Below are 22,359 nucleotides of genomic sequence, written 5' to 3' on the forward strand. Positions count from 1 at the left end.
GTGAGGCAATATAACCTGGTACAAAACATTTAATGTAAAAATAACAGCAAAGGACATTAAACTTAATGACCATTATTAAGAGGGTGCAGTCAACCTTGGTAGATCTCTCAAGGAAATTTCTAAGATGCAGGCCCTTCGGAAGAATGACTAATCTCTGTGGTTAAAAGGTAAAGGGACCCCTGACCATTAGGTCCAGTTGCAGACGACTCTCGGGTTGCGGCACTCATCTCACTTTACTGGCCAGCATTCTGGCAAACCAGAGCAGCACACGGAAACGCAGTTTACCTTCCTGCTGTAGCGGTACCTATTTATCTACTTGCACTTTGACGTGCTTTCGAACTGCTAGGTTGGCAGGAGCAGGGACCAAGCAATGGGAGCTCACCCCATCACGGGGATTCGAACCGCCAACTTTCTGATTGGCAAGCCCTAAACCACAGAGCCACCCGCATCCCTAATATCTGCTGTTAGGGTAGTAATGAACTGTTTCTTTCATGGCCATTTGCTGACTGATTGGGAGTGCGGAGGCATGTTTCATGCTGGGTATCGTACTTTTCATGTACAGGTGAACAGCTTTTGAGCTGAAAGCACAAATGATGGTATTCTAATACTGAATCGCTTAAGCTACAAGGGTAATCAAGTAGTTGCATATGTGGAAAAAGCTTGTCTTTGTGTCTACGTAGGGAAAGAATGCTTTTTGAAAAAGCGTTTTCCGTCATGGTTGAAAAGAGAATAAAGTTTTGAACTCTTAAAGTCTAGTCTGGCACTGATGAAAGTCAGTTTTACTTCTTTTAGAACTCTGAGGTTTGTCTGTGAATGGATCCTGAGAGCATTCAGAGAAGCATTCATCAGCAGAAAAGTTGGGTGGAGATCCAAGAGATTGAAGTACGGAGTATCCAGGACTTATTGCTACAACGCAGTTCACATTTATGACCTATCTTTGTGTTCACAGTGTGGTTCACAAGTTGTAATCGGCAGTGAGCAAATCATACACATTCGTGTTTCCAGGTTTTCTGCACGTGTCATTTCCAGCTTCGAGCAAGCTTAGTATTTTAAGGCAAGTGGATATTCTTTCATTCCGAATAGTTAATTGCGTGAGCTCCGAAGATCGGGAAAATTCGGGAGTTGAAGGCATTTCTCCAAGAAGCTGGGCCACATGTTTGGCTTGATCAGATGCTAATGTTGTCAACTGGTGCAACTTTCCTTGATCACATGGATTGACATGAGTCACTGGTATGAGCAGGAAGAGGTGTTTGCGCAGCTGACGCACCTTTGTTAATTTCTCAGCCCAGAAATTTGCTTCTCCTTTGTCAAACAGATAGTCATTTTCCACCTGCACGAAAAGCAGCAATAATCAATGTATTGGCAATGGTATGAGATAAACAACCCCATGCAAAATTGTTCGCATGCACCAGAAAATAATTACTCAGTCTGAAGCGCGGCGTATATGCACGTTGACTTGGAAGTAAGCCGCTCTGTGGACACTGAATGCGCACCCTTTTTGATGTCAATATCACTTCTCCCAGCAAGTGCAGGAGGGGGACTGGTTTTTTTTAGAGAACACCTTAACTTTGGATTTGTTATAGTTAATTGTTAGTTGTTCGACACTGCAGTATTTGGTAAGAGATCTCAGAAGTTTTCTTAATCCAACACAAGAAAAAGAAATTAAAACTGTGTCATCCGCATATAGAAGGACTGGGGGGGGGGCGTACCAGCCTTTTTTGGGGGATGGGCATTTTCTTTCTCCATTTTTCCTACTAAGGAATTGATATAGAAGTTAAATAAAGTAGGCGCAAGGACACACCCTTGTCTGACCCCATGGTAGGTTTGGATTTCCTTGGATAGAATGGCCCTGCCGGTCACACCTTACCCGGATCCGAGTATTTTCATATAGACTGCGGATGAGATACAGTAAGCGTCTGTTTATATTTGAAACGCTTAGCTTTTCCCAAAGTCTAACAACGGAATCCGAAGGGGGCAAGGGGGCAAGAGGCAGCGGGAGGCCTCATTAGGGAAAGCGTGCCTCGGTTTAAGAACAGCTTTGGTTTAAGAATGGACTTCCGGAACGGATTAAATTCATAAGCCGAGGTACCACTGTACCTTGCTGTTCAGTGAAATCCTACTGTCTTTCACAAAGTTAAATGTGCTCAGCAGAATACTGTACAAGAAACACTTCATTTGGAATTTGCTCCAATGTTAACACCTCTTCTGCATTCCAAAAGCACGCTTCCATGCGACCTTGAAAGAAATCCTGCAAAAAGCCAATTGATTGCACCGAGGACCCAAGCTGACTTACGAAGGTTGTAGTCTCTAAATCTTCTTTTCCTAGCAGCCACTCCAGTAAGATTAAGACCCCAGCGCTGGTCTGCTCCCACTGCTGCAGCAGTTCACACAATATAAAAAATGTTAAATCCAAAGCCATTGCTGCATTCACCACTTGGAAGCCAAGCTCTGCAGGGAGAAAGTAAAGATGGTTCTCTAAGTGTATCCATATAAACATGTATTATGCTCAAAACACAGGAATTGCTAAGATTATGCAAATCAAAACCCTTTATTTACCTTTAAAAAAAATCAGCTGCCATTGTTCAACTTTTAAAACATGTTAGAATTTAGTGACAAGGAGTAAGCATTTGATGGCTGAAAGATAGTTTCGGGCAACCTTGAAATTATGAGCTGTGTGTGACTGTTTTAAATGTTTTTAATGATGAACTGGTTTTAGGTTTTTAAAACTATTGTAATTGTTTCAAACATGTTTTTTTAATTATTATTTATAATTGTGTTTTTTTTAATATATCAGTTTGCCGCCCTTCACTCTCTTGGGAGGAAGGGTGGGATATAAATTTAATAAATAAATAAATATACCAAGAGTAGTAATAATAAGTTGGCCACTGGATGGAGAATTTCATCGGCTTTTAATGCTCAGCTTAGGTGTCTTTTGTAAGACTTGAATCTCAGAGTCTAGCTCCTTCAGGACAGTTTCAATTTCTGTCCCAAATAATTTTACTCTCATGGACAAGCTGTCAGGTGTAGCTAGCAGAAAACACAGATGAATGCTACTTGCGTATGCACCTTTCAGCAAGCGTAGGCAAAAAACCCAAAATAGGAGATTTTCCTGTTTTAAATCAAGAAATCGACCACACCAATATACATATACAATGTGTCCAGTATACCTGAAGGAGCGTCTCCACCCCCATCGTTCAGTCCGGACACTGAGGTCCAGCGCCGAGGGCCTTTTGGCGGTTCCCTCACTGCAAGAAATTAGGTTACAGGAAACCAGGCAGAGGGCCTTCTCTGTAGTGGCGCCCGCCCTGTTGGAAGCCGCCCAGAGTGGCTGGGGAAACCCAGCCAGATGGGTGGAGTATAAAAAAATAAATTTTGTTGTTGTTGTTGTTGTTGTTGTTGTTGTACCACCAGCTGCTCAAGCACAGGGAGTAGTTGGATATTCCATTCATGTATTTGGGGGACTGGCAGAGTGAGGCTAAAGCAATGCTCCCTCCCCTCCATGAATTGGGGAGCAAAGCTATAGTAAAGGAAGAAGCTGGAAAAGACGTGGCCAAACAGGACCATCACTTTTGCAGAACCTATTTCCGAGGCTCAACATTTGAGCTGGCACATTTGCCTGCAACAGAGCAGCAGCGATGGCTTGCAAATTGCACCTCCTTCAGAGTTAATTTAATCTGCTTATTGTAGCAAACCCCCCACCCCTTTAATTAAGTTCTATTGTGGCCTACAATACTGTAAAGTCCAACAGTTCCTTACATCTCATCTCAAATCATTTATGCTGAAACTGTTAAGAATCTGGGCTATTAAGCAAGACATCCTTAAACTAGTCTCCCGAAAGAAATAACCAGCAACCAACCAACAGCCAACACAGAAAAGTTTAAAGGAAGTCCAAAATTTGGTGGTCTGCGAAGGGGAAGTTGTAGTCAATTGTTTAATATAAAATTATAAACTATTAAAATGTCTTGTTTACCAGCTTCCAGAGTTGTAGAAGGTGGGAGTTCTAAAGTGCAAAAAGCAAGCTATTTGAATGGTTAAAGTACAGGCCATCCTTTGTTTCTTCAACCCAGCAATTACATAAAAAGCTTAAGAATGAATACCACACACTTCAAATATAAACAATGGAAGATTTTAAAACTTTTTTTCAAAAAAAAAAAGGCACAGGTATTTTAAGCTTCAGGAAGAACCTTTTTTTAAAAAAACAGAAAAGGTAGGAACTACAGTGCTTTTGAGTAGTCTTTGTTAATCCATTTAATGTAGAGCAAGACCTCCCACGCACATATACATATATCAGAAGACTTTTGATCATGCCAGAAGTAAACATTTCTCTTGGTAGACTACTATGTGGCTTCAAAAATATACAACCTTTTCTTCTTAATCCCACCCCCCCTCCGAGGAGAATTGTAGGAATGTACCAACTGTTTTCAACTATATTGAGGAGCCAGATATATTGTGCACGCTGAAGAAAGCATAATATATAACCTGCAGTTTTGAAAATGGTATTTGCGAACAAAGAAATTCTGAACTTCTGCGTTTACTAATCAATTCCCTGTTAGCTTATGTGAGGCACTGTAAAATCATTTAATCTCGGCACCAAGAAGTGTTTGCTGCTGAAGAACATCTGCGGTGATGTCCAACCTTAGTCATACTGCTGAAATCAATGGGTCTACTCCAGGCATCCCCAAACTGCGGCCCTCCAGATGTTTTGGCCTACAACTCCCATGATCCCTAGCTAACAGGACCAGTGGTCAGGAATTATGGGAATTGTAGTCCAAAACAGCTGGAGGGCCAAAGTTTGGGGATGCCTGGTCTACTCTGAGCATGACTTAGCTGATTATCACCACTCGTATTTAATGCAGCAATGGACAAATACTGAGCTCGGCCAATTCAATCTTTACAAAACGATGGGTGAGAAAGCATCATCATAGTATTCTCTGAAAGAAGTACTTCCCCACCCTGCAAAGCTGAAAGATGAAGGGAATGGAATCATTCAGATTATTTATTTTCATTTTATTGGTTTTTTTCAATGATGCACATATTGCACAACACAGAAATGGAATAGAACAAGAAATATCAAAAAACAGCCTACGACCTTCAAGCCATATTGACACAGAGTCTCTAGGCCCCGGTCAGTGATTTTATTCCTGCGCTATAGCCAAGAGACACTTTTGGGCATGCCTTGGTTCCCTCCAGGAATATTTTGCAGATCCATTCTGAAGATGGAATCGGTCTCCAGTCCAATTCAAAAATTAATCTGAGAAACCCGGACCTCTGAATCATTGCTGGCATTTGGCAGCAGCTCACAAACCCAAAGGACACTCATGCCAGCCGTGTGCATTTTCCATAGTGCAGTTGGAAAAGTTTTCAGATCAAAAATTACTGGGATGTGACATTGGCAGCACAAAGGACTACACAAAAATCAATCAGATTTAAACTCCACTTGCACATTCCTATAGCACGGTTTAATAAACCCTTTCAACTATAAGAGCAGCTAAGAGAATTCAATAGCATAAAAGTCTCTAGTCTACCCCATTCTGTATTTGTAATTTTTTTAAAAAATGGTTTTGTTGCAAAACGATTGCCGCCATTAGGAATACCACAGAGGACGTGTTTAGGACATTTTACCACTTGCCTCTTTTATAACCTTACATAAAACCTGGTTACTCAGCAAGGGGGGAAATTCAATATTTCTTGCATGTCTGACTAGCTGTTAAAAATATTTATTAAATTTCACTGCTGAGGAATTTTCGTGGATCTCATTTGCCCTCCCCTTTTGAAGACCCAAACTTGTATTAACTGGAGGCTGAGTCGAGGGAGGAAAGGCACCGCTTACTATGGTTTGCTAACCCAAATAAAGAAGCTTTGGAGAATAACAAGAGTTTAGAAACAGAAAATAATGTTGGAAAATATATGGGCCAAGAATTCAGTTGCCAGTTTGTTTCCTTTTTTTTTTTTTTGGTGGCTTGGCACCGATTTCTGCAAGCCAGAAACACTACTTGTCGAAACTTAACCATGTGTATTTCAGTGCCAATACCACTTCATTAATATCACCAGAAGCCTAAGTGGAACACACACAGATACTACAAATTCCTTTCTCTCCACTCCTCCTCCCTAAAGCTCAATAAGCCATTAGGTTGGATGGTTATGTAGTCCCAGCCACCAACCCAGAGTGGGGGTGGAAGGCAGAATTTTCTACTTTCAACTGTTGAATTAGAGTGGAAATACGAACAGTTTTCCATCTGGTAAACAGGGGTACTGCTTTCTGCTCTTAAGTCCCACCTTTTCTCAGAACCCTCAAATGCTGAGTAGCCAAGATGCAAACTACCATTTAATTTAGCTCAGGCTGGCAACCATGAAAAAGCTAAAGCAATACAATCAAATAGAAAACAAAAACGTATTTAGATGTTTTCCCTTTGCTTTTAATATTCTAATCTAAAAAAACATATTTAGAATATGAACCTCTAAGGAAGTGATACACAGACAAAAGTCTGTCAACTTTTTGACCACAATGCAAAAGGGATTTTGTATTTGGGCTGCTTGAACCCAAGTAACTAAGTAATAAGCTACACGATGGCTGAAACTAAAATGAAATGTGTATGCGGGGGGGGGGGTTGAGGAAATTCTCATATTGCTTGTCCTTGGGGTGATTCCCAAACTGATTATAATTAATGAAGAAAAATGCATTTATTATCTGATGAAAACATACAGAAGGTCCACCTAGACAGATGTTCGTGGCATAGCCCAATCTAAATAGTGAATACTGCATTGATGCTCCTGTCCGTGAACATTCTCAGGTGAATGTTGGAGACACAGGTTGTCCTCCACTTCGGAAGATTGTTTCTTTTGTTTTAAAGCAAGAATAAGAAGGATGATTTTCTTATATAGCTTATTTCTATCACTTTTGCAAAAAGATAAAAACATGCACACAAGCCTCAGTAAGTTCAGAAATGTCTTTTAAAATTAAAGAGTTTGATTTACAGTTAACTGGCTATCAGTTTAAGGTCTCTTCTCTCAGCGTTACATCCAAGGACTGAGTCAATGTTGCTGTTTTTTTTTTCAAATCAGCTCTCCTTCAATCTTAAAAGGCCAGTAGAAAATTCACTCTAATATACAAGAGCACTGCTAATGTGGCTAAATGAAACTCCTTTAGCAAATGGTCAGCATCCTGTGATGGATGATCTTATCTTCATTTGTTTCATTGATCTCTCCCATCACCACCTCTGTCATCAATGCAGCCATATTCTAAATGGCAGAAGACAGGGCTCAGACAGCCTGATGCTAAATTAGTAGTGGCGACACTAGGAACAAAGAAGAGTGTGCACTTGTAGACAACGGACCTTGGAGACTGCAAAAGGCTATGCCTGGGTGTCATGGACTGCTTACTCACAGAGGAATGGTGGGAGGAACCAGCTGGAGAACCACCAAGGGAAAAAGGCTCAGAGCCCGGGGAGTGTTGTTGGTGGGATGACAATGAGTGGTCATTGGGAAAAGGTGTCGGAAGCTGAAGGAGTAACAGGGCTTAGTGAGCTAGGAGTTGGGCAGAGATAAGTCAAGAATCAGAAACTGAAGCTGGTAGGAGGTCAAGAAGCAGAGATGTGTCAGGCTGGTCACAGTTATCTCCCCTTCCTATTGTGACAAGCTTCCCTACCCCCTTTCTTCCAGAACTAGGAGAGGCATGAAAAGGGCGGAGGAGAGATTAGCTGCATGCAGGCACAGTCTCCGGGTGCTTGGAAAAGCCCTTGAGAGGAGGAGATACAGACAGCTGTGGGGAAGCAGAGACCAGGGCCGGCTCTAGGGGAAGGCTGGGTGGCGCCAGGGCGCCGGAGCGGCAGAGGGGCGCTGCATGGCAAAGCCGCACGGAAACCACCAGCTGTGGGAAGAAATGGGGCGGGGGCGCCGGAGCAATCTGCGTACCACGGCGCCAGGGTGCCCAACCTGCTTAAGACGGCCCTGGCAGAGACCTTTAGTCTCAGCAACGGATTTAACGGGGTAAGACCCAGAGGGAATGAGCTGCTGTGCTCATTGGCATGACACCCAGCGAAGTTTGTGGAGATCATATTTTTGCTAATTAAGAAATACCTCCAACTTTGCACTTTGTAATTACTGACTAGCACACACTGTTACACTGTGGCTCACAGGAACGTCCAAGAGGGAAAGCACTTTGTTGCTAATATGAAATATAACAGCGGTGCATCATAGATTGCAACTCCCAGGAGGAGTGTTGTTGCAATGGGCACCCTATTTAGGAGAGTGATACGTGTCAAAAACGCTACTACTATCATTGCTTTTTAAAACAAGCCTTTTAATGGATTGAACTATAAAAATATTTACACATAATATATTAAGGCATCTTGTCAGACACAGAGACTGTATCAGGTATTGCCTATGGCGCATCTTAAGTTAAACCCTTTCCACAGCTTGTTCACATATACACACTAGACTGTTTATACTCAAAAACACACAGGGCAGTGTTCAGTATTTGAGAACACAAAAGCACCATTGGATCATTTAGCCATCCTGTTTCCCTAATGCTTTCAGGAAGTCCACTATCAGGACATGAAGGCCAGCTGTCTTCCACTGCTGTTGCCTCCAACAACTAGTATTCAGTGCCTCTAGTATTTACTGCCTCTAAACCCAAAACCTCCATCGTGGCCAACAGTTCTGAATAATAATAATAATAAATAATAATAATAATAATAATTTATTATTTATACCCCGCCCATCTGGCTGGGTTTCCCCAGCCACTCTGGGCGGCTTACAACAGAAAAATGAAATAAAACAATTAAACATTAAAAGCCTCCCTAAACAGGGCTGCCTTCAGATGTCTTCTAAAAATCTGGTAGCTGTTTTTCTCTTTGACATCTGATGGGAGGGCGTTCCACAGGACAGGCGCCACCACCGAGAAGGCCCTCTGCCTGGTTCCCTGCAACTTGGCTTCTCGCAATGAGGGAACCGTCAGAAGGCCCTCGGTACTGGACCTCAGTGTCCGGGCAGAACGATGGGGGTGGAGACGCTCCTTCAGGTATACTGGACCGAGGCCATTTAGGGCTTTAAAGGTCAGCACCAACACTTTGAACTGTGCTCGGAAACGTACTCGGAATCAACCATATACCAATTCAATCAATATTGAAAGCTAGTGACGTATCACCAAAACCTGGGGAAGAAAATTCAGAGCAAGTTCTTTATACTAGATCCTACTGCTAATAAATTTCATTGGACGGCCCCAAGTTTTACTGTTAGGAGGTGTGGGGGGTGGGACTCTTATCTCTCCCCCCCCAGATGATGGGTAATTTCATAACCCCCTGTCATCTCCTCTGCTTAAGTTGTTTTTCTTAATAATTTCAGAGCTCTGGACACTTTGGCCTTTCCTCATGGTGGAGGTGCGGCAACACATTGATCATCTCAATTGCCCTTTTCTGCACCTTTCCCAGCTCTGTGACTGAGCCAATCCAGCAGGCCTGGACTGACAAACACTGACCTGACAGACCACAGATAAGCTGCAGTAATGGCCTTGGGCTTTTAGATTTGTTTACTAAGAGAGGGGCACAAGTGTAGATTACTAAATTTATCTTTGGAACAGCAGTGCACATCAGCCACCATCTTAGGCCATCGTTTGTTTGACACTGGCCAAACCTGGGGCTGTTCACAGTTTATGGCAATATTTATATTTTACTGAGCGTGCCTCTCAACAGTTGTGTGTTCTGGGAACTTGCTTTGTTTTACGGACGGCAAGAAACCTGTACAGGCAGGATGGATGGTTTGTGGTGGTGGGGAGCCACGGTGTGTGTGTGTGTGTGTGTGTGTGTGTGTGTGTGTAAGATTAAATGAAAATGTGTGAAATACTGCATGCCAAAATACTATGCAGAAAGTGGCTGAATCCAAATGGGAACACTGTGCCGTACCTGCATCTGCAGGGCGTACTCTATACAGACTTTGCAATAAAATGCATGCAACAACCTTGGGCTGCAATCGTACACCCACTAACAAGGAAGTAAGTCCTAAGGGAAGCGGGGATACTTTGGGTAGGCATGTACAGGAAGTGCTGCTGGGCATGCAGAGTTTGTATCCCTTCTGAGTAGAAAGTCTTCGTTTACCCTCAATGTAGGAGGGACACGGGTGGCGCTGTGGGTTAAACCACTGAGCCTAGGGCTTGCCGATGAGAAGGTCGGCAGTCTGAATCCCTGTGACGGGGGGAGCTCCCGTTGCTCGGTCCCAGCTCCTGCCAACCCAGCAGTTCGAAAGCACGTCAAAGTGCAAGTAGATAAATAGGTACCACTCTGGCGGGAAGGTAAACGCCGTTTCCTTCGTCATGCTGGCCACATGACCCGGAAGCTGTACATTGGCTCCCTCGGCCAATAAAGCGAGATGAGCGCTGCAACCCCAGAGTCGTCCGTGACTGGACCTAATGGTCAGGGGTCCCTTTACCTTTAATGTAGGTAAATGAAGGATAATTTAAATATCATTCTGTTGTCATAAAGTCCATATGGCAAGTATTAGCATATTTTAACTTGGCCCATGAAAAGTCTCAAGATATGCCAAAATACACTTCTTTTAAAAGCAATTTCTCTGACAGTCCCTTTTGTATTTTATTCTCCTTAGTGAAGTGTCTCTCCCCCTCCCCCCAACTTCTCTCACACACTTGGCCCATCAGATGAAAAATTGTATTACGTAAAGATCTCAACACATCACAAAACAATGCCATGAATTGGCCCCAAATCACAATGTAATGAGAGTAAGGATGGGTTAACCGCAGTACCGCACAATCCTCTACTCAGCCTACTCAAAAGTAAGTCCCGTTGAGTGTAGTGGGTCTTACTCCCAGAATTGCAACCTATGCCTTTAAAAATGGAAGAAAAACCACAGCTATGTCTTTGTGGCACGCCAGTCTGGGTTGAAACATACTGCCTTGCTGAAAACTCGATTTGTGACATCAAAAGGGCAAAGGATGCAAAGGAACTGGAAGGAATCAAGGGATTCACTGGCAATTTCAGTGTTAAAACAGGGCTTCCCAGCAGGTGGCACCACAAAGCTAACCGTCCTACATGCCAAATGATGTGCAGAAATTATACCAAAATGCGTATAGACAGCATCTATTTTCTATATGTGCACTTCAACTGTTGAATAGCGCTAGACAGTCCTAAATATGTGCTTCGGTACAGTGCAGCAACCGTTGGGTTACAGAGCTACAAAGAGTACTGTATAGTAATGAGCAGCAATCCACTTATTCCGAAACCTATTTATGGGAGATGTGCATAGCCGGATATCAAGAATTAGAAACGGACCATGTGTCTGTACATGAATGCTCTGCGTTAACTGTCCTAAAATGAAGTTTGTACAACAGTATGATGATTTCTCATGGCCTGCAAAGATCTACATGATTATTATTATTTTTTAAAAAAGATTATTTCTATACAAATTGCAATAATTATTATCATTTTAAACTGTTCAAAAGAAAAGCAGTGCTGTATATAAGTTTAACTCTTCCTATAAAGTGAAGCCTTTTCCAAAGTGTATGAAATGAGATCAAAAAGAAAGTGTTGTCAGGAGAGCAGATACAGTAGTTCATTTACCAACAGAACTGTCTTGACCGAACCCGCCTCTACCTTCCTCAAACAAGCAATTTAAGGAGATAACTCAGATGCCTTGTGATGCCAATGAAATGTGAAAATTACATATTGACAGAGCCTGTTCTGGACAAATACAGAGTACGTTCATACGTTGGAAGTTTCAGTCTCAGTATGTTCATTTAGGATTGTAGCCTTATCTCAGGCATAGGCAAACTCGGTCCTCCAGATGTTTTGGGACTACAACTCCCATCATCCCTGACCACTGGTCCTGTTACCTAGGGATGGTGGGAGTTGTAGTCCTAAAACATCTGGAGGGCCGAGTTTGCCTATGCCTGTCTTATATCCTTGTTTACCAACAACACTCTCTTTTCCTTAACAGTTACTAAAATATGGCACCCTCTTTTCCTTAATAGTTACTATATTATTTCAAATAACTATAAAAACATTCTGTCCATTGTGCTTACAGAGCTGCTTTTCTTGTCCTTTTTAAAAAACTTTATTAAATCCCACAAAATTATATAATTACATAACACACAAAAATGCATTATAGAAAAACTACTATATTCACCCATGTTTATGTTATATTTAGACATCATAAATTCAGTAGTTTCCACCTATCTTCTTCTATTTTCTCTTTCTTCTTTTGTCATCTCTCATTCTAATCAATTCCATACCTTATACATAATTGCTACCTTCCAAAAATTTTGTTAACCATTCTTTCTCTGTTCGTGGTGATCTATTTCACCTCAATTTTTTGTTCAACCGGCATGCGAGCAGCTGCTATTAACTTCCATATTAACTTTATTCTCACTTAATCAGCTGTCATTTGTCTGAAGGGATCTCACTTTAAATTGCACTCTCAAGTGTCACTAAAAAAATACCTACAAAGGTCTTCGACCCTTATTTTCATTTGTCCTCAAGCTTCCTTATCTGAAATACTCAACAGAACTTTCAGCGCTTCAGTGTGCCTTTAGTTGGGAAGTCTCGTCTTAATACTAAGAAACCTTAGCAAAATAAACCTCATTGCAATTTGGCGAACAGTTTGCATCTCCCACTGTTTTGATAGACTTATCAAAGGTATATTTGCATAAGGATAAATGAGTGGTATGGTTAATTCCTGGTACAAACATGCAGTAATAGACAGAATCGAAGTCAGAGTCTGGAAGCACCTTAATTGCTAATGCGTTTATTGTGTCATGAGCTTTTGGGGACTATTACACACTTCATTAGATGCATGGAGTGTTATCCACAGTTGGCATAGTGGAAAAAAAGTGTAAACAGAAGCTTATGCAAGGTCATGAAATGCAAGAGCTACAGCATGTGACATTTCAATGTAAAGCTCAAATTAATGTTCATGGTCATTGTACTTATCTTGGATACATCTGAGCTTTGCATATAAACTCGTGGCAAACTCTACCTTTTGCATTTCGTGGCCTTTTGTTCATTTTATTTTTTACAACTGTGTAAACCAAGGATAAAATCATGCAGCTGCCGAAATGGGCTTATGCCATAAGGACCTAGTTTTTAAAGGTACTAAATGACAGTCAGTTGCAAAATTCATCTGCAAAAGTCTCAGAATTTGAAAAAATGTTACATTTATGTTTTTATAAAGGTAAGACACTGTTTCCCAAAACTGGGGTTTTGGGGGTGGGGGTAGAGAGAATTAGGGAGGGCTTCCAGTAAAAAAAGGGCATTTATTTAATGGCAAGACTGTGCAGCATCTTCTTCATTCAGCATCATAAATTTGTCCCAATACATCTGGCCAACAAGACTGATGGGGTTGAAGCATACCAGTTTCTACAGGATGAAACCTGGCTGCGTTTTAACTTCCACAACCCCAGTTTACACAGCCATCTCACCCTCCTCTCCTAAACCCTCCTCTAGTATTAATGCCCATCTGAGCAGAGGGTTTTCACACTTACACACCCTTGGGAGATCTAGTAAATCACTTAAAAGGAAGACAGGAGATAGGAGAGTCTTTGCAATGTTAGACATTAGCCCTGGAACTTATCACTGCCACCACAGAAGATGTCGTCAAGTCATGACGAGCAAGTGTGATTTCCAAACTTCCAGCTGTCTTGTATCACCAATTTATTTTTAAGGTTCAGAAGACACAACCGAACTCTAATCTCTCTACATTTTAGTCTAGATAAAATAGTCCTCCTACACCCACAGTCTATTAACTATATTGTTTCATCTTGTAGTTCATGCTGTGGTTTTAACACAGTCTCATTCTGGGTTACAAAAACAGGGTATTACATGTCAGAGATTAGCAAAGCAACTCTGGGGTCTAAGCGTCTGCTGTAATAGCAAGGCGAGTCATGCACTCGGGTTTCTTCTATTTTTTGTTTTGTTTTGCAGAGTTAGGCCACAGTTGGCTTCTCCAGCACCCAGTCTCTTTACTAAACTGGAAAATTCTTTACTTGGATTGTAGACGATTACAGTCTTCTTTCCATCTTAAACGCGACTGTTTGATATCAGAAACAAACACAGCTTACATATAGCTTCCTCTCTTTTAAAAACACACACTTCAAATGATGTAAGATTGCAGAATATTTTGGCCCTGCGTTTTTGAAATCTTTTCTACAATGAGAACTCCCTCCCTCAGACAGCCCCAGCCCAGACAGCCATCAAACACACCACGCTGTGCGGGTGGATCTCCCCTAGGGATGGTCAACATTATTATTGTAGATTCATTGTAGCACAAGTTCTGAAGGATGAGGGCCCACTACACTAGATTTAGAGAAGTGTGGCGCTGTGGGTTAAACCACTGAGCCTAGGGCTTGCCGATCAGAAGCAATTCAAATCAAATATTATGAGAAACAGTTACGACAACAAGAGTCCTATTTTATTTTTATGTTTAAAACCATACATCCAGGGGAACTCAATTCTGAATTGGATTTGAATTGCTTTATCTGATACCTCAGCTTTGGGCGTTTCCCAGTTCTGTACCTTTAAATTTTGTTCTATTTTGCTGTCATTAGCTTCACTTGGAGATTGCTTTGTAACTTTTTGTTAGCTTTCATTGTATTAACAATGTCTACAATTCCAGCTTAAACTGAAGAAAGTAGGAAAAACCACTGGGCCAGTAAGATACAATCTAAATCAAATCCCTTATGAATACACAGTGGAAGTGAGGAACAGGTCTAAGGATTTAGATTTGGTGGACAGAGTGCCTGAAGAACTATGGATGGAGGCTTGTAACATTATACAGGAGGCAGCAACGAAAACCATCCCAAGGAAAAGAAAATGCAAGAAAGCAAAATGGCTGTCCAACCAGGCCTTACAAATAGCGGAGGAGAGGAGGCAAGCAAAATGCAAGGGAGATAGGGAAAGATACAGGAAACTGAATGCAGATTTCCAAAAAATAGCAAGGAGAGACAAGAGGGTCCTCTTAAATGAGCAATGCAAAGAAATAGAGGAAAACAATAGAATGGGGAAAACCAGAGATATGTTCAAGAAAATTGGAGATATGGAGATATGAAAGGAACATTTCGTTCGTTACCATAATAAAGGACAAAAGTGGTAAGGACCTAACAGAAGCAGAAGACATCAAGAAGAGGTGGCAAGAATAAACAGAGGAATTATACCAGAAAGATATACCCCAGGTAGTGTTGCTGACCTTGAGCCAGACATCTTGGAGAGTGAAGTCAAATGGGCCTTAGAAAGCACTGCTAATAACAAGGCCAGTGGAAGTGATGATATTCCAGCTGAACTATTTAAAATTTTAAAAGATGATGCTGTTAAGGTGCTACACCCAATACGCCAGCAAGTTTAGAAAACTCAGCAATGGCCAGAGGATTGGAGAAGATCAGTCTACATCCCAATCCCAAAGAAGGGCAGTGCCAAAGAATGCTCCAACTACCGCACAATTGCGCTCATTTCACACGCTAGCAAGGTTATGCTTAAAATTCTACAAGGCAGGCTTAGGCAGTATGTGGACCGAGAACTCCCAGAAGTGCAAGCTGGATTTTGAAGGGGCAGAGGAACCAGAGACCAAATAGCAAACATGCACTGGATTATGGAGAAAGCTAGAGAGTTCCAGAGAAACGTCTACTTCTGATTCATTGACTATGCAAAAGCCTTTGACTGTGTCGACCACAGCAAACTATGGCAAGTTCTTAAAGAAATGGGAGTGCCTGATCACCTCATCTGTCTCCTGAGAAATCTCTATGTGGGACAAGAAGCTACAGTTAGAACTGGATATGGAACAACTTATTGGTTCAAAATTGGGAAAGGAGTACGACAAGGTTGTATATTGTCTCCCTGCTTATTTAACTTATGTGCAGAATTCATCATGCGAAAGGCTGGACTAGATGAATCCCAAGCCGGAATTAAGATTGCCGGAAGAAATATCAACAACCTCAGATATGCAGATGACACAACCTTGATGGCAGAAAGTGAGGAGGAATTAAAGAACCTTTTAATGAGGGTGAAAGAGGAGCGCAAAATATGGTCTGAAGCTCAACATCAAAAAAACCAAGATCATGGCCACTGGTCCCATCACCTCCTGGAGGCAGTGAGAGATTTTACTTTCTTGGGCTCCTTGATCACTGCAGATGGTGACAGCAGCCACGAAATTAAAAGACGCCTGCTTCTTGGGAGAAAAGCAATGACAAACCTAGACAGCATCTCAAAAAGCAGAGACATCACCTTGCCTACAAAGGTCCGTATAGTTAAAGCTATGGTTTTCCCAGTAGTGATGTATGGAAGAGATAGCTGGACCATAAAGAAGGCTGATCGCCGAAGAATTGATGCTTTTGAATTATGGTGCTGGAGGAGACTCTTGAGAGTCCTATGGACTGCAAGAGGATCAAACCTATCCATTCTTAAGGAAATCAGCCCTGAGTGCTCACTGGAAGGACAGATCCTGAAGCTGAGGCTCCAATACTTTGGCCACCTCATGAGAAGAGAAGAATCCTTGGAAAAGACCCTGATGTTGGGAAAGATTGAGGGCACTAGGAGAAGGGGAAGACAGAGGACGAGATGGTTGGACAGTGTTCTCGAAGCTACGAACATGAGTTTGACCAAACTGCGGGAGGCAGTGCAAGACAGGAGTGCCTGGCGTGCTATGGTCCATGGGGTCATGAAGAGTCGGACAGGACTAAACGACTAAACAACAACAACATAGATTTATGAGCACTGTTCCTTTGTATGCATTCATTCTTATGATAGATGGGGTATGTGACTTTTATTTTATTTTATTTTATTTTAGTATTTTAGTATTATGTATCTTAGCTTCTTTGTTTAGTACAGTGGTGCCTTGACTTACGAATTTAATCCGTTCTGAAGGCACCTTCGTAAGCCAAAAAAATCGCAAGTCGAAAAACACCATTGGAAACGCGATTTTCCATAGGAATGCACTGAAAATGGAAAAATTCGTAAGTCGAAGCAACCCTATCTAAAAATTCATCAACAGGTTTACCACTCCTATCAGCCCATCACCCATTCCCATCACCCCCACCCTCTGACTATACATAAGGGTCTGGTGACTTCTGTTTCAGTGTATCTGAAGAAGTGTGCATGCACACGAAAGCTCATACCTATGACAAACTTAGTTGGTCTCTAAGGTGCTACTGGAAGGATTTTTTATTTTTATTTTATCTAAAAATTCCTAAGTAGAAAAATCCCTATCTAAAATCCCTATCTAAAATGTTTGATGGATTTCTGTATTTTAATGTTTTGTTGGAAGCCGCCCAGAGTGGTTGGGGGAACCCGGCCAGATGGGCGGGGTATAAATAATAAATTATTATTATTATTATTATTATTAAAAACGCCGCGGTTTCCCCCCAGATGTCGACACATTCGTAAGTGCGCGGCCATTACCCCCATTCGTAAGTCGAAAAATTCGGTTGCTGAGTCGTTCGTAAGTCAAGATACCACTGTACATATACTATATTGTTGCATTCATGTTTTGCAGTCAATGAATATATTTCTGATACCCATGACTTTGCTGATGAAGTAATGATGAAACAGTGAATTATCCGGAAATACTGTTCATCTTGATAACTTAATATACTTCAGCATCGTTGGAACACTTACCTTCCTATTTGATTTTTGATTTTTGACAATTGACTTTTTGAGTTGTGACCAGCAGAGACTTTCATAGACTTTTGAATCCTGCTTTATTATGTATTGAAGAGGATCTTCTATGAGTTGTTTATATTGTATATTAATATTTGCTGCCCTATTGACCTTAAAAAGAGTTCTTTTAGAATTGACATTGCATTCCCATGTAGGGTCGTGTGTTGCTCTATGTTTGATTCTCGTTTGAATTGCAACACAAGGGGTCTTTTTTTAGTATTTTATAAGATTGCTGGAAGGCATGGAACCTTCCAGGAAGGAAGCAACCGACTCTTATGCCCACACAGTGAAAGTGGTTGTGGTTCTGGGATGATGCCAGCTATTTCCGTGGAGTGTCTGGCTTTATAACACACAGCCCACCCTGAGAAGGATGCCAGGCATGGAAATGGTGGACTTGGATTCCCTCCTCAGCCCAATTTCTCCTGGGCAAATTCCAGGGGTCCTGTTTTCAAGTGTTGGGAATTAACCAGTAAACATATCAAGCAGGAACAGGGGAAAATGTCCTTGAGCAGGTATATAATATTTATACCACTGCTAAGTGATCAAGCCCTTATAGATGCCTAACATGTTGGGCATTTTTGTGTTTTTAATACAGTGGTACCTCGACTTACGAACGACTCGACAACCAAATTTTTCGACTTACGAATGGGGCTAATGGCCGCGCGGTTATGAATGTCTCGACATCCGGGGGGAAACCACGGCGGTTTTAGATAGGGATTTTTCGACTTACGAATTTTTAGATAGGGACTTGCAAATTTTTCCATTTCCAATGCATTCCGATGGGAAATCACATTTCCAATGGCGTTTTTCGACTTACGAATTTTTCGACCTATGAAGGTGCCTTCGGAACGGATTAAATTTGTAAGTCGAGGCACCACTGTACTGTAAACTGTCCTGTGATCCTTGGACGACAGGCGGTATAGAAATTTAACAAAACAAACAAATAAATAAAAATACCAAGCATCAGGGGAAGAGCTTTCTGATCAGAGGATGGTGTTTCTAGGGATTCTAGAGCAGGGGCCAGCAACCTTTTTCAGCCGTGGGCTGGCCCACCGTCCCTCAGACCATGTGGTGAGCCAGACTATATTTTTGGGGGGGGGGGATGAACGAATTCCCATTCCCCACAAATAACCCAGAGACGCATTTTAAATAAAAGGACACATTCTACTCATGTAAAAACATGCTGATTCCCGGAACATCCATGGGCCGGATTGAGAAGGCGATTGGGCTGCCCCTGGCCCCCGGGCCTCAGGTTGCCTGCCCCTGTTCTAGAGTAATTCATCGGCTGAAAGACTGGCAACCAACACCTTGGGAAGGTTTCTGGGTGAGGCTGTGAGACCCTGAAGACAATATGGCATTCCCTCCCTGTATGCCAAAGCTTAGGAGTGCTTGGCCAAACTGGTGGGTATATGTAGTTAGGCCAATATATACTTTACAGGCTAGACCACATGAGTGTGTGACAGTAATACAATCATGACACAAAGAACACTCGGACATTTATTGGTACTGTTAAGGTTACACCTCTTTTCTTTGTCAGGACTATGCACAGCGGAAACCAGAGCATCTTACGTGGGTTGGAAGATGTTTTCCAATGTGTTAGCAAGTATCAGAAACATTGCAGGCCTCGGCAGTTTTCTAGCAAAACATATTCAAGGCTAGCTCCACTTTCCTACTTTCTTAGGAAAGACCCAGATAGAAATATGTGGGATACAGGCATGGAGATATAGCTTTGTAATCAATTGAGACGCATGACATCAGAACACAACCAGCTGTGTTACGGTAGGTTTGCTGAGGACTAGGATGGTAGGTATACAAAGCAGGGAGACGTGCAGTCATTTCAGCTCAGTTTACTGTCTGGGGCTTCGGACATGACAACATATCCTTACCAGGTGAGGAGTGGCACAGCCCATTCAGGTTTTGTGATACAGAAAAGAAGCCACATTCTTCAGGAGCTAAGACACAACTTAAATATTTAGATAAGCACAATGGTTTCTAAATAGTTGCTTACCATTGTGTGCAGAGAACAAAGCCTTGTTTACAGTTACTTTTTTGTCTGAACCAAGATCATCATGTGCTAAGGGATTCAGGTGTGTATGAGTATTACAGGGTTAGAAATCCTTTTTCTGAGCTCACACCATGAAAAGAGAAGCACGCCTGATTTCATGAGTGGAAAGGGGGTCAACACTCGGCGCCTTCTCACTTTTTACTTCATCTAAGCAAATGCTCTCATCAGTTCTCAACCCAAAACCAGACCTCTGTTGCTGCACCCAAACATTAGCCTCCCCCTATCTTTACTGGTCTTCCGTTACAGGATTAAGACCTTCCTATTTAAGGAAAGCATTTGGTCTTTTTGGGTAGGATCCTATCATTCTGCCCAGACACTGAGGTCCAGCACCGAGGGTCTTCTGGCAGTTCCCTCATTGCAAGAAGCCAAGTCACAGGGAACCAGGCAGAGGGCCTTCTCAGCAGTGGCACCCGCCCTGTGGAATGCCCTTCCATCAGATGTCAAAGAGAACAACAACTACCAGACTTTTAGAAGACATCTGAAGGCAGCCCTGTTTAGGGAGGCTTTTAATGTTTAATAGACTATTGTATTTTAATATTCTGTTGGAAGCCGCCCAGAGTGGCTGGGGAAACCCAACCAGATGGCGGGGTATTAAATTATTATTATTATTATTATTATTATTATTATTATTATTATTATTGTTGTTGTTGTTGTTGTTATTGTTATTATTATTATTAAGTTATTGAAACACTTGCCATAGAGCTTTTCTTGTAAACATCACAAGGCAGTGTAAGTGTAACATTACAAGGCAAACAAATGAACCTTAAAGTTACAGTATGGCAAAACTTACTTGCAGAATAAATAAAACAGCAGCCAACATTAGGACAAAACAGGTATATTGAGTGATTATGCCTACTGTAATTGATATGAATGTTCAGCAAAGGCCAGAGAGAGTAAGTTTCTAGGAGATCTGAAATTACATCGTCTCAGCGCCTGCCTCGGTTCAAAAACAAAGCAATTCTAAAGAAAAGGCGCTACTAATGAAATGTATGCTATCCTTACAATGTTTTTACTACACGCCTCTTTTTTTGCTGTTCGTATATTGCTGCTTTATTGTACTTTATTATTTCTTGCAAGAGGCCTTAGACTATATGAGAGAAGTGGGGCACAAATATTTGCAATGAAACAGAAGTTTTTCTGAATCCATCAAGCTAATGAGAGTGGATGAATTTAGATGCAGCATTCAGCATCCATCTATATGTGTGTGTGCGCGCGCACACACTTTTCCAACATGAGGAGTGCAGAATAAACACAGGGAAACAAGAGGTGATGTGACTCTTGCCAACAGTCAATGGGTGGGAGACCTGTGGACCTCCAGATATTGCTGGATATCAACTCCCATCAAACCCACCTTTTTTTTATTTCCATCGCAACTTGTAAGCCACACCCTCCACCATCCTAAAACTGAGCAGCAGACCCAGCACTACTGGAGAGATTCCTGGATGATGACCCCCTTGCATGCCAGCTGGGATGAGGTCCTCTGGCACACAATGGGAGGCTGCAGCCATGGCCAAACCAGCCTAACAACGTCCTGATTGTGCCAGCAGCTGAGCCGCAGACAATCCTAGAGGGAGATGATAGAAAGGCATGGCTCCACTACCAACTACTATATTCCTCCTCTGCCAGGAAGCCAGGTGGTGCTGGAGATAGGAAGATAAGCCAGCCAGGAGTTTCCTTGGGAGGATCTAGCCCAGAGCCATCCAACAGCCCAGAGACAGAGAAAACAAACGGGAAAGCATTGGGGAGAGAGGATGACAACTCAGGGTGATTTAACCTCTTCCTCTCTTGTAATTGAGGTGGGGGGGGGAGTGAGCCACAGGGAACAGGAGGGTAGCTCCTTCCCACTCAAGACACCCTGGAACAGTATCAGCAGATGTAGGAGAAAAGGAAGCTCTAGGGAAGAAATGCCCCACATTAGCCTCCTGTTGGAAAGAGAGGGGACTAAACCACCGGGAGGCAACATATTGGAAATATCAGAATTTCTCCTTTAAAAAAAAGGAAAAAGTTTTTTTAAAAAATGGTTTTCTTGCGCTTGCATTGTTTGGAGTATACTCGGTAAAAAGCACTTTTGCTTTGAAATAAGCTACATTTTACAAAGCTATCCTTAACCTGATTAGATTTCGAAGGAACTGTTTAGCATTCACTTTAAATTCAATATTTCAAGTGCAGTCCCTCACATTAAAAGGATTAAAGGAGAGGGATATATACATACATACATATATATATACATATATACATATATACATATATATATATATACATATATACATACATATATATATATATATATATATATATATATATATATGAGAATAAATCTGTCATGGGCTTGCACTGCACAGATCATTAGCAAGACCATTACTACCTGACAAGTTATTGTTTGTAAGCAAACAAAGCAATAATTAATCCTGTTCCTCCTAATCAGATAGTTTGGTTTCTGTGTAGATTGGAACCCTAGCATGACTAGGTTAGAAAAGCAGCAGTGGGTAACCACATCTGAATCCATTAAGGCTGCTGCAAAAACAAACTTTTATTTTCAACACGGCTGAAGATGTCCTATATAAATAAAAATATATTCTAACACTTGAATACACACGAAACACACAGAGTTCTATATACTTATGAATCTGAAAAGGCAACACCTTC

General features: G+C 41.8%; 1 protein-coding gene across 2 annotated transcripts in view; it reads right to left on the reverse strand.

The window, feature by feature from the left end:
- Positions 1-11: 11 nt before the first annotated feature.
- THADA (THADA armadillo repeat containing) overlaps positions 12-22,359 on the reverse strand; it is a 149,327-nt gene continuing 126,979 nt past the window's right edge. For both annotated transcript variants that reach the window (XM_035111204.3, XM_035111205.3), the window contains exons 37-38: positions 2,294-2,448; positions 12-1,330 (exon numbers count right to left, since the gene is read on the reverse strand). In XM_035111204.3, coding sequence (XP_034967095.3) covers positions 956-1,330; positions 2,294-2,448 — 530 coding nt within the window. In that variant the 3' untranslated portion in view covers positions 12-955. The remainder of the gene's footprint in view (positions 1,331-2,293; positions 2,449-22,359) is intronic.

The sequence above is a fragment of the Zootoca vivipara genome, chromosome 3 (assembly GCF_965207765.1).
Source record: "Zootoca vivipara chromosome 3, rZooViv2.hap1.1, whole genome shotgun sequence".
In the NCBI taxonomy this organism is placed as follows: domain Eukaryota; kingdom Metazoa; phylum Chordata; class Lepidosauria; order Squamata; family Lacertidae; genus Zootoca; species Zootoca vivipara.